The sequence below is a fragment of the Anolis sagrei genome, chromosome 10 (assembly GCF_037176765.1).
Source record: "Anolis sagrei isolate rAnoSag1 chromosome 10, rAnoSag1.mat, whole genome shotgun sequence".
In the NCBI taxonomy this organism is placed as follows: Eukaryota; Metazoa; Chordata; class Lepidosauria; order Squamata; family Dactyloidae; genus Anolis; species Anolis sagrei.
In genome coordinates, this window is record NC_090030.1 from 4,709,316 (window position 1) to 4,722,210 (window position 12,895).

Below are 12,895 nucleotides of genomic sequence, written 5' to 3' on the forward strand. Positions count from 1 at the left end.
CGTAATAATAAATAGGGTAAAAAATAAATGTAATAGGAACAATAATAAAGGGAGTAAAATAATAAATGTAATAACAATAATAGAATAAAAGAATAAATGTAATAATAGAGTTAAATAAATGTAAAAATAATAAATAGAGTAAAATAATACATGTAACAACAATAATAAAGAAAAATAATAAACATAATAATAATAAGAGTAAAAAATAAATTTAATAGGAGCAATAATAAAGTGAGTAAAATAATAAATGTAATAACTAATAAATAGAGTGAAATAATAAATGTTATAATAGAGTAAAATAATAAATGTAAAAATAATAATAGAGTAAAATAAAGTAAATTTAATAATATTAATAATAAATAGAGAATATAAATGTAACAAAATAATAATGGAGTAAAATAATGTGAATGTAATAAAATAATAATGGAGTAAAATAATGTAAATGTAATAATAATAATAATAAATAGAGCAAAGTAATAAATGTAATAAAAATAATAATAGCAGAGTAAAATGATAAATAACTTTGACTCAAGTATAAGCCGTGGAGAGTTTTTCCAGCCTAAAAAATGGGCTGAAAAACTTCGTTTATACTTGAATATATATGGTAACTTTCAAAGTTTTGAGTCTTCGTTATATATTTGAGTAACATGAAACAGTTTCTTGGCTATTGCCCATCATTTCGTTCCCAGCATTTTTCCTAATTTAAAATTACAAACCATAGGCACCAGGACTGTTTGTCCTGTTGCAGGTTGAACAGCACTTGGGCTTTTTTGGTGCTTAAGGGCTTTGTGCATATTAACGCTCTTGACAAAATGTAAAACACATCTCCATCTTTTTTAGTTACACGAGCATGCAGCGTACTTGGTTGACAGCATGTGGGATTGTGCAACTGATCTCTTGAAAGACTGGGAATGTATGAATAGTCTTCTGTTGGAGGAGCCACTCAATGGAGAAGAACGTAAGATTTCGTTGTGTTTTTTGAAACACATTCCCCGCTGTAGATGTGGACTTTTCTTATGAAAGTGAAAAAGATCAGTGTCATCATAGCTGTTGGTGATGGTTGTCGTTCTATAATATCAAGAAGTAGTCCTGATCTATGGAGTAAGCTTAGGTTGTAGCCCAAGAATATTGGATTTCTTGTAATTGTCTCAAGATTGGGACCAAACTGCACATTCAGGGCTTTGCTGTTTTGACAGTAGAGCAATGAAAGGGTCGCACTGTGATTTTTTTTCCTCTTAGTAGCTCATCTTCTAAAAAGAGAAGAATGTCCATAGAGCTGCAGAACATTTGGGAGGCTGCCTCTTGCTTTCCTTCTATGCACATAGTATAAATAATGTGAACACCCTTTCCTCCTTTTTAACCAAACAGAGACATTTTGCAACATTTTTCTAAAGCGTATGAAATTATATTCATGAAAATGGATAGTTTGAATCAAATAGACACTTCTTTGGTTTTGCTGCCAAAATATAATCTCCCCATTTGTGAAGAAGAACTCTCAGTGTATCATTTTCTCAATTTTTAATGTAAACATAGCCTTAAATTTGGTTGTTGTAGGTTTTTCGGGCTTTATGGCCATGTTCCAGAAGCATTCTCTACTGACGTTTCGCCTGCATCTACGGCAGGCACCCTCAGAGGTTGTGAGGTCCTCACAACATCTGAGGATGCCTGCCGTAGATGCAGGTGAAATGTCAGGAGAGAGTGCTTCTGGAATAGAAAGTATGCCATATATGGAGAGAATGCCATATAGTCTGAAAAACCTACAACAACCCAGTGATTCTGGCCATGAAAGCCTTTGACGACACATAATCTTGAATATGGAAAAATATTTCCTGATCAAATATTAGGAATTGATGGCAACAGATGAGCTGGCAGCAGCTCTAAAAGTCTTGGAAACTGCATGCCATAGTGTGAAAATTAGGGTTATGTTTTGAGTTTTTGTAAATACATATGCTGTTATGTTAGGGACATGCATTGAAATATTTTCTTTTCTCCCTAATAATTGCAGCTTTGACAGACAAACAGGAAAGTGCACTAATTGAAATAATGCTCTGTACAATTAGACAAGCAGCTGAATGTCATCCCCCAGTAGGAAGAGGCACAGGAAAACGGGTATGTCCCTTCCTTCCTTCCTTCCTTCCTTCCTTCCTTCCTTCCTTCCTTCCTTCCTTCCCTCCCTCCCTCCCTCCCTCCCTCCCTCCCTCCCTCCCTCCCTCCCTCCCTCCCTCCTTCCTTCCTTCCTTCCTTCCTTCCTTCCTTCCTTCCTTCCTTCCTTCCTTGAGTAGCATGGAAATGTTTGTATTAGAGATAATACTTTTTCTTCTGGTCATAATTTTATTGAAGCTTTCTGGTTGTGGTGAACACCCACATATGATTAAGTTGCACCATTCAAATTAATATATCCCTAATATTATAGTGTTAAATCAGAAGTAAATGTAAGACATGTGGCAATTTTAATTTGGATGAGATTCACAATCATTTATAGCAGGGGTCCTCAAACTTTAAACAGAGGGCCAGGTCATTGTCCCTCAAACTGTTGGAGGGCCGGATTATAATTTGAAAATAACATGAATTCCTACGGAGGCTGTACATATATTATTTGTAGTGCAAAAAACACTTTAAAACAATACAGTAATTAAAATGAAGAACAATTTTAACAAATATAAACTTATTAGTATTTCAATGGGAAGTGTGGGCCTGCTTTTGGCTAGATGAGATAGGATTGCTGCTGTTGTTGTTGCATTCTTTCAAGTAGTTTCAGACTTAGGTTGATTCTGAGCGAGGGCCAGGTAAATGACCTTGGAGGGCCTTAGTTTGAGGACTCATGATTTATAGGATGGGATGAAAAGTTGCTATTTTTACCAGGCTTGCTTTCCAGGATGAAAAGTTGCTATTTTTACCAGGCTTGCTTTCCGCTGCCTTGGAGACTAGGGTGCAGAATAACGGCTCTAAACTACAGGAAAGGAGATTCCACCTGAACATTAGGAAGAACTTCTGCACTGCGAGGAGAGCTGTTCAGCAGTGGAACTCTGCCTTGGAGTGTGGTGGAGGCTCCTTCTTTGGAGGCTGAATGGCCATCTGTCGGGGGGGCTTTGAATGTGATTTCCTTGCTTCTTGGCAGAATGGGGTTGGACTGGATGGCCCATGAGGTCCAATTGTAGCATTCTATGCAAGCGGTGTTTTTGTTTATTAAGAACATATACAGATTAGTAGTATGTCTGATACCTGTTAGAAACATGGTTCTTATTCACCCCGTTGCTAAATTTTGAGAGTGTTTTTAAACGTTAACTCTATTTACCTCTTTGAATGTTGCAGTTGTTTTGTTTGCTAAAACACGTTTTGGTAAATAAATGTAAATCCCAGTTGTGATTAGGACGACCTTTCTGCTCTCGTGATCTAGGTGCTCACAGCAAAGGAGAAGAAAGCACAACTGGATGACAGAACAAGGATCACAGAACTTTTTGCTGTTGCACTCCCTCAGCTATTAGCAAAAGTGAGCATGATTTGTATTGTTAATTATGCCTTACAATACATCTAGACATTGATTAGTCTCACTTAATAACTGACATTGTTGTACATGCTGTTAGTAATCCAGAGATTTCCAAACAATGTCCCACTGAGCTATAATCCTGACCAATTACACTATGTAGGGAAATGTGGAAAATGTTTCTGTTCCTGGTTTGAAAGTGTCATTTCCTGTTTAATTGTGCAGCCTTTACTTTGAAGGTAGTTGTTCTACTACAGAAACTTTGTGGCTGCCACAAAGTAGGTTGAATGGGTTGAGACTCTTGCAGATATTCATTGAAAAACTGGACCAAAATGTGCTGCAAGTTGTCCCTCCTGGAAAAGCAAAGCTTTGGCAGTTTAATAAACTTTTTCCGTGTTTTTATTATGGAACTAATTAGAAAATGACATTGATAATCCAGGATCAAAAACCATTTTGCATAGTGTTATTCTTAAAATTTATTAAAATTATATTTTACTCATGCGCTGGTCTAGGATTGAAATATATTTTTGTATTGAATGTTTCTAAAAGTTTAGAGAAGGAGAAGTTCGTCTGTACAACACATTTGTGAGGTTTCCCATACTTTGTTAAAAAATTCTGATTAAAGACAATACACCACTTTTTATTAAATTGTGTCAGAAGCAACTCAGAAGCAACACCAGTCGCTTCTGGTGTGAGAGAATTGGCCGTTTGCAGGGACGTTGCTCAGGGATCCCCGCATGTGTTACCATCCTGTGTGAGGTTTCTCATGTCCCCAAATGGGAAGCTGAGGCTGACAGATGGGAGCTTACCCTATCTCACAAATTCAAACTGCCAACTTTCTGGTCTTCAGGTCAGCAGTTCAGCTGGCACAAGGGTTTAACCCATTGCACCACTGTGGCTCAGTGCACTTGATTAAATTGCAGGAGTGCATGATATTAATGACAAAGGAAAACTTTAGGACATAGCCCTCCCAGGTTCCCCGATTTGAGAGTAAATACGACTGTTAATGCCATTGGCTTTGTTACCTATTCCCAAACATGGTTTGTTTTGTTATCAGTGGTGCACTTGGGAGAGGGCTTGGCTTCATTGAAAAATCTTTAGACTTTGATTTTATAACCCTCTATTTCCACAGTATTCTGTAGATGCAGAGAAAGTCACCAACTTGTTACAGTTGCCACAATATTTTGATTTGGAGATCTACACAACAGGGAGATTAGAAAAGGTAAGCAAACGTACTCGTCTCACGGAAATTGAGGTGGAAGAGACAACTGGACATAAAATATTTCGGTATCTTCAAATAATCCAGTATTTAGAGCTCAGATTGTGTAGACATGACGAGCATCACTTCTAGGTTTAGCTGTGGGATAAATGGTTCCAAAAGAATGTTGCCAGGGTTGTAGATATTATTGATTATTAATATTTTTTAAAGAAAGTTGGGAAGGTGGTTGTGGTGTTCATGTGTTTGATCAAAACATACCAGAATTCTTTCCCCCTTGTCTTGCTTACTAACCTGTGTGCAACTTGCCTTTCATAGCATTTGGATGCCTTATTGCGACAGATCCGAGACATTGTGGAAAAGCACACAGACACCGATGTTTTGGAAGCTTGCTCTAAAACATACCATGCGCTCTGCAACGAGGAATTCACCATCTTTAACAGAGTGGATATTGCAAGGAGTCAGCTAATAGACGAACTAGCGGACAAATTCAACCGACTTCTTGAAGATTTTCTGCAAGAGGCATGTCTTTTTGTTTTTACTATTCTTCTACAGTTCTTGTTCTGCAAGAATTTGACCAAAACAACATTTAAAAAAAAATCCGCTAAGATTTATTCTGTTCCCAAGAATCAATAGAGTATTTGTTTTTCCTTGGTCATAGCCTGAAATGGAAAGCATCTCTAGTTGTCACTGTTTGTTTGTGACTGCATTACTTTCCTGAATTTTTGAAACTTTAATCTTTTCCAAAATAGGGTGAAGAGCCTGATGAAGATGATGCCTATCAAGTCTTATCCACATTAAAACGAATCACTGCTTTTCATAAGTAAGTGGAATGAATACTCTAGGTGTTACTTAACTTCATATTCAGTGTAAATTTTATTTTCTGTCAATATATAGCTAATTAGATAACAATAACACTATAGAACGCAATTTGATAAATGTTCTGTTCCTGGTTTGAAAGTCTTACACTGGTTTAATTCTGCAGTCTTTACTCTGAGAGTAGTTGTTATACTCCAGAGACTTTGTTTTTGTGGCTGCCACAAACTAGGTTGAATTGGTTGAGAATCAATGTGATAGTCAATGAAAAATGTTAGCAAAATGTGCTGTATTGAACTGCAAAGACTCTGGCCCAGTGGTGATCGGCACACTGGGTGCAGTTCCTAAAGACCTTGGCCTGTACTTAAAAACAATTGGATCTTCCTCCTTCAAGAACCTTGGTACGAAGTACAAAACCCAGCATAGAGATCTCCATTGTTTATCAAGTGAGGAGGCCCCTTCTTCAAAAGAGGGAGGGGAAAAGGGAGGGGGGGTTTGTGAGGGGAGCCCCCTCCCTCCATCCTCATAGAATCAAAGAGTTGGAAGAGACCTCATGGGCCATCCAGTCCAACCCCCCTGCCAAGAAGCAGGAATATTGCATTCAAATCACCCCTGACAGATGGCCATCCAGCCTCTGTTTAAAAGCTTCCAAAGAAGGAGCCTCCACCACACTCCGGGGCAGAGAATTCCACTGAGAGTTCCACTGCTGAACGGCTCTCACAGTCAGGAAGTTCTTCCTCATGTTCAGATCCCAAAATGCCCGGCTTGGATTGCGGGGAGGGGGGAGGCCATAAAAATCTCCAGGAAATGGCTTCCCCTGGCCAGAAGCTGGAATGTTAATAGCCTCTGAGTGTCTGTCTATATATGTTGTGTGTTTACGTTGTTGTGTCTATAGCATTGAATGTTTGCCATGTATATGTACATTGTAATCCGCCTTGAGTCCCCTACGGGGTGAGAAGGGCGGAATGTAAATACTGTCAATAAATAAATAAATAAATAAATAATTTCATTTCTTACCTGCCTCTTCTCGTTGCTCAAAGCAAGAACAAAAAATGCGTTTCCTAGCGTAATTGAAAAATGCATGAATTTTTTAGAGCCTTTAAAAAACATGTTTACTTTTTTTCTGTTTTCAGTGCTCATGATCTGTCAAAATGGGACTTGTTCAGTTGTAACTACAAGCTACTAAAAACAGGCATTGAGAATGGAGACATGCCTGAACAGGTTTGTGTTTTTGTGTGCTTCCCCCTCCTCCCAAAATGAAACATATATATATACTTCAAAAAAAATATGAAAAAAGTAGTTCCTCTTTTTAAAACAAACCATTTTCTTTGTTTTTTTTAAATGCAGATTGTTATTCATGCACTGCAGTGTACTCATTATGTTATCCTTTGGCAGCTAGCAAAAGTCAGTGAGAGCAGTTCTACGAAGGTAAGAAAGACGCTCTGGGGCAGGTGGAGAGGGGCCTTTAAGACACATCCACACACAATGGTCGTAGTTTAACCTCTGAATATTCCTTCCTAATAAAACCCTGTCAAATCCACGTGGGGGGGGGGGGGCATAAGTTGACTTTTGGCATGAAGCACTCCCAGTGGTGATTTGCTCCTTTGCTGAATGGAAGCAGATAGAGAGACAGAAAAAACTCCTTGGTTATTTCTCAAAATCTCTACCAGTAAATAAAAGAAGAATAAGATGGGGATGTGAGTGGGCTGTTTTTGTATAACATGACAATGGGGACTTATTGCGGAAAACCAGTGAAACTGCACATTTGGGGCACGCATATATGTAGAACAGTTTCCACTTTTCCCACTTGCTAAGCTACATGTGTGGGAGCCCCCGGTGGCGCAGTGGGTTAAAGCGCTGAGCTTGTTGACCGAAAGGTCGCAGGTTCGATTCCAGGGAGCAGCGTGAGTTTCCGCTGTCAGCCCTAGCTTCTGCCAACCTAGCAGTTCGAAAACATGCAAATGTGAGTAGATCAAGAGGTAGCGCTCCGGCAGGAAGGTAAGGGCGCTCCATGCAGTCATGCCGGCCACATGACCTTGGAGGTGTCTATGGACAACACCGGCTCTTCAGTTTAGAAATGGAGATGAGCACCACACCCCAGAGTCAGACATAACTGGACTTAATGTCAGGGGACAAACTTTAACTTTACCTAAGCTACTTGTGAGCTGAAGCAGAATTCATAACCCTTGATACTCATTTCTCACCCAACACAGACCTGCAGATATTCTGTTTTTGTTTTGCTTTTCTTGCTACAATTATATTTAGTAGTTTGCTTTACAGTTTCTTGCAAAGCTTTACACTTTTATTTTGAAAAAGTACGATTCCTAATCAGCTTAATTGGTGTTTAATAGCATTGTTTGTTTCACAGGAGAACCTGCTACGCTTAAAGAAGGAGATGAGAGTATTCTGTCAAATCTGCCAGCACTACCTGACTAACGTAAATACTGCTGTGAAAGAACAGGTTAGTCAGCAAATACTATTTATGTCCTGCCTTCCCACAGTAAATGACTCAGTAATGTTAGCATATTGTAATAATGATGATTATGATGACAACAATGATGATGATGATGATGATGATGATGATAATGATAATAATAAAACTTTATTTGTACCCCGCTACCATCTCCCCAAGGGACTCGGTGAGGCCAAGCCCACAGCACATCAATAAACAAAAGCGATAACAAATAATCAATACAAAACAGTTAAAATAAAACTCAGAAACAAAAAATACACAATAAGCAATAAACAATAACAATAACATACAGCATTTAAAAACCTATGGCCGGGCCAAATGTAATAATTAAAATTTAAAATGCTGGGCATGAACAAGGTAGGGTAAACTAGGATAGGGTTTTCAAAGATAATCCTAAATCAATATTAAAGTGCATTTGAGGACATATTGCTAAGAGTTTTCCTTATTCTGGGAAGGCACACTGGAACAACAACGTTTTCAGGCTCCTCCTAAAGACTTCCAGCGTTGGGGCATGTCTGATGTCCTTAGGGAGTGAATTCCAGAGTCGCGGGGCCACCACCGAGAAGGCCCTGTCCCTCGTCCCCACCAATCGCGCCTCCGAAGGAGGTGGGAGCGTGAGCAGGGCCTCTCCAGATGATCGAAGAGATCGTGTGGGATCGTACAATAATAATATGCAAGGACTGGCACAAAGCCAGTCAAGGTGGTCCCACTGGTGTTCGACACACTGGGTGCAGTGCTTAAAGACCTTGGCCTGCACTTAAAAACAATTGGCGCTGACAAAGTTACCACCTGTCAGCTGCAAAAGGCCACTTTACTCAGATCTGCACGCATTATTCACCGATACATCACACAGTCCTAGACACTTGGGAAGGGTCCAACGTGTCATTCAGTACAAAAGGCAGCGTTGTGATCTTGTTTGCTATGTACTCATCTTGTTGTGTATCAAATAATATAATTGTTATTATTGTTACCATCATTATAAAAGCAGGTAGGTAAATTCTCTGGTGAGATATACAGGTTGAAGGCAGATATCCACCAGCATGAAAACTTACCTTTTGAACATGCGTATCTTTTCCTCTCAAATTCGCAATTCTCTTTCTGTGCTCAAAGTGTTTAAAATCAATGTGATACATTTATTTCCCTTGTCCTGTTTTTTTTTTTTTTTGCAGGCCTTCACTATTTTGTGTGATGTATTAATGATCTTCAGCCATCAGATTATGTCAGGGGGACGCGACATGTTAGAGCCACTAGTTTACACTCCTGATTCTTCGTTGCAGTCCGAACTGTTGAGTTTTATCCTCGACCACGTCTTCATTGACCAGGATGATGACAACAACAGTACAGGTAGGAGAGCACAAAAACATCTTCTCGGCGTTTCGACAGCAACAGATGCATTACTCACTCTTTTACTTATTTGGGATATATTGTCCACTCCCATAGTACTAAAGGGTAAAAATCAGCCATCGTAAACTGAAAGGTAGGATCCAGGATTTAAGAATATTATGGTTAACATTCTAAAGTTGTTCTCCTGGAGGAAAAATTGTATCCTTAGCATTAGAATTTGGTATGAGACCACTTTGTACAGCAGGGAGGGAGCTTGTTCTGCCCCCATCTTGTAAAACATCTGATTCGTGCTCTTATTTCTACTAAAACAACATTTATAACAGCATGAGGGCAAAACGGTTTGCATGATTAGAGGTGATGAAGAAGTTAGTGTACAAATTCAAATTGCTCACACCATTCATTAATCATCTTATTTTTTAGATGGACAGCAAGATGACGAAGCCAGCAAGATCGAAGCTTTGCATAAAAGAAGAAACTTGCTTGCAGCTTTTTGTAAACTTATTGTCTACACTGTGGTGGAGATGAACACTGCTGCGGATATTTTTAAGCAATACATGAAGGTACTGGATTCCTCCAAAGATGAAGGGTCATGGGGTGGGGAGATTGATTTTAATCGTTAGCAGTAAATTAACGTGTTCCTGATTTCCTCATTATAATATTGAGTGAATATTGATGTGCTGTCATCAAGCAGACTTAATTCTATTGTGAACTGAGGGCCCTTCTAGACAGGCCCTAAATCCCAGAATTTAATCCTGGGTGCCATCAGTACTTAAGCAGGGAGCTTTTAAATGGTTGAACAGAAGCTCTTCAGAGCTTTAGGTCCCCTTCCTGCCTATTACAGGGAAAACCAGCTGATTCCTAATCCATCTAAAACACAGACGTGTGCTTTCCCCCTTGCTAACAAATAAGCACCTCAAACTGTGAAGATGACCTAGGAAGGAATCCCACTGGAGCATTGCAGCGCACCCAAATACCTGGGAGTCACTCCAGACCGTGCTCCGACTTACAAGAATATCAAGCAAGAAGTGGGTGCTAGAAACAATATCACACGAAAGCTGAGTGGCACAACCCGGGGATCACAACCAGACACAGTGAAGACATCTACCCTTGTGCTTTGCTACTATGCTGCTGAGTACGCATGCCCAGTGTGGGGCACATCTCATCTCATTAAAACAGTGGATGTGGCTCTTAATGAGACATGCCGCATTGTCACAGGATGTCTATGCCCAATACTGCTGGAGAAATTATACTGTTTAGCCAGTATTATATAACCTAACATTTGTCGGGAAGTAGCAGCCAGCAATAAAAGGACAAAGGTATTGACATCTCCGGCCCATCCTCTGTTCGAATATCAGCCAGCGGCTTCCTGAGATCCCCAGAGATTCTTCCAGGAACACCTCAGCAAGCGAGAGTCCAAAAGTGGCAGGCTGAAACACAGACCCTCAATCAATGGCTGAAACTGGATGAGAAACTCCTCCCTGGGCACAGGGAAGACTGAGCGACTTGGAAGGTGCTGAATAGACTGACTCTGGCACCACGAGATGCAGAGCCAACCTTAAGAAATGGGGCTATAAAGTGGAGTCCATGACATGCGAGTGTGGAGAAGAGCAAACCACTGACCACCAATTACAATGCAGCCTGAGCTTGCTACATGCATAATGGAGGACCTTCTCACAGCGACACCAGAGGCACTCCAAGTGTCCAGCTTCTGATCAAAGGACATTTAGCATCATGCCAAGTGTTTAACTTTGTTTGTGTTTTAAATACATTTTAACTGTACCCTCAACTTGCTTCTGACATGATAAATAAATTCCAGATTTTCTGTTCATCTCGGATTATCTGGCAGTGGGGACTCATATAATCCAGTTTAAACCTGGGATCAGATCCTGGGAAATAGGGCCTGTCTGGAAGGGCCCTGATTTTATGTGGACTTATTCTGGGCAGTAGTTTTTCTTTGTCTTAAAGCAAGAAGCAAAGATTACGAATTATAAATGTTTTCTATTAGCCTTTCAGCCTTTTGAAATGCTCGTTTTGACACATTTTTCTTCCACCATAAACTAAAGTCAGACTTGTATTTTCCTTGTGTTTCCCCCCCTTGTTAGTATTACAACGACTATGGTGATATCATCAAAGAAACCATGAGTAAAACAAGGCAGATAGACAAAATCCAATGTGCAAAGACACTGATTCTCAGTTTACAACAGGTGAGTGCTACTGTAAACAAAGTATCTGCTGTGGGCATTCGTCTATTTTTAAGTGAGGCCAAAATATTATTCATAGAATCACTTCAGTGATGTTTGTTTTCAAGACTGGCCACATTTTACTTACAATTATTTAAATTGTCTAGATTTCCGTTTCTCAGTCTGAGGGTCAGGAGCCCTGGGTGGGTGGGTGGGTGGAAGTGAGGGCTTTGCAGAGGCTTCGCCAAAGACCATCAGAAAACACATATTTCTGATGGTGTTAGGAATCCCTTTGACAAAGAAGGCTGTCCGTCTCTTCCTTTTTCATAGAATCATAGAATCCTAGATTCAAAGAGTTGGAAGAGACCTCATGGGCCATCCAGTCCAACCCCATTCTGCCAAGAAGCAGGAATATTGCATTCAAATCACCCCTGACAGATGGCCATCCAGCCTCTGTTTAAAAGCTTCCAAAGAAGGAGCCTCCACCACACTCCCTCCGGGGCAGAGAGTTCCACTGCTGAACGGCTCTCACAGTCAGGAAGTTCTTCCTCATGTTCAGATGGAATCTCCTTTCTTGTAGTTTGAAGCCATTGTTCCACGTACTAGTCTCCAGGGAAGCAGAAAACAAGCTTGCTCCCTCCTCCCTGTGGCTTCCTCTCACATATTTATACATGGCTATCATATCTCCTCTCAGCCTTCTCTTCTTCAGGCTAAACATGCCCAGCTCCTTAAGCCGCTCCTCATAGGGCTTATTCTCCAGACCCTTGACCATTTTAGTCGCCCTCCTCTGGACACATTCCAGCTTGTCAATATCTCTCTTGAATTGTGGTGCCCAGAATTGGACACAATATTCCAGGTGTGGTCTAACCAAAGTGGAATAGAGCATGGGGAGCAGGACTTCCCTGGATCTAGACACTAGGCTCCTCTTGATGCAGGCCAAAATCCCATTGGCTTTTTTGCCACCACATCACATTGTTGGCTCATGTTTAACATGTTGTCCAGGAAGACTCCAAGATCTTTTTCACACGTCCTGCTCTCGAGCCAGGCATTCCCCATTCTGTATCTTTGCATTTCGTTTTTCCTGCCAAAGTGGAGTATCTTGCATTTGTCCCTGTTGAACTTCATTTTGTTAGTTTTGGCCCATCTCTCTAATCTGTCAAGATCGTTTTGAATCCTGCTCCTGTCCTCTGGAGTATTGGCCATCCCTCCCAATTTGGTGTCGTCTGCAAACTTGATGATCCTGCCTTCTAGCCCTTTTGGAAACATATGGTGAATCCTCCCGCCAAAAGCCCTCCTCTGCTGTGATTGGCCGGCTTCTCAGCCAAGGGGAGGGCTATTTCTAAGACTCCCAAGTGGGGAGGGGAGAGCAGGCATGCTCGCTG

At 40.4% G+C, this 12,895-nt stretch overlaps 1 protein-coding gene across 1 annotated transcript in view; it reads left to right on the plus strand.

Moving 5' to 3' along the window:
- Window positions 1–12,895, plus strand: part of STAG2 (STAG2 cohesin complex component) — a 70,763-nt gene that overhangs the window by 35,913 nt on the left and 21,955 nt on the right. The window contains exons 15-26 of the mRNA XM_060756397.2: window positions 841–958; window positions 2,006–2,109; window positions 3,398–3,490; window positions 4,617–4,706; window positions 5,019–5,222; window positions 5,453–5,523; window positions 6,650–6,737; window positions 6,864–6,944; window positions 7,885–7,977; window positions 9,159–9,333; window positions 9,754–9,893; window positions 11,436–11,537. Coding sequence (XP_060612380.2) covers window positions 841–958; window positions 2,006–2,109; window positions 3,398–3,490; window positions 4,617–4,706; window positions 5,019–5,222; window positions 5,453–5,523; window positions 6,650–6,737; window positions 6,864–6,944; window positions 7,885–7,977; window positions 9,159–9,333; window positions 9,754–9,893; window positions 11,436–11,537 — 1,359 coding nt within the window. The remainder of the gene's footprint in view (window positions 1–840; window positions 959–2,005; window positions 2,110–3,397; window positions 3,491–4,616; window positions 4,707–5,018; window positions 5,223–5,452; window positions 5,524–6,649; window positions 6,738–6,863; window positions 6,945–7,884; window positions 7,978–9,158; window positions 9,334–9,753; window positions 9,894–11,435; window positions 11,538–12,895) is intronic.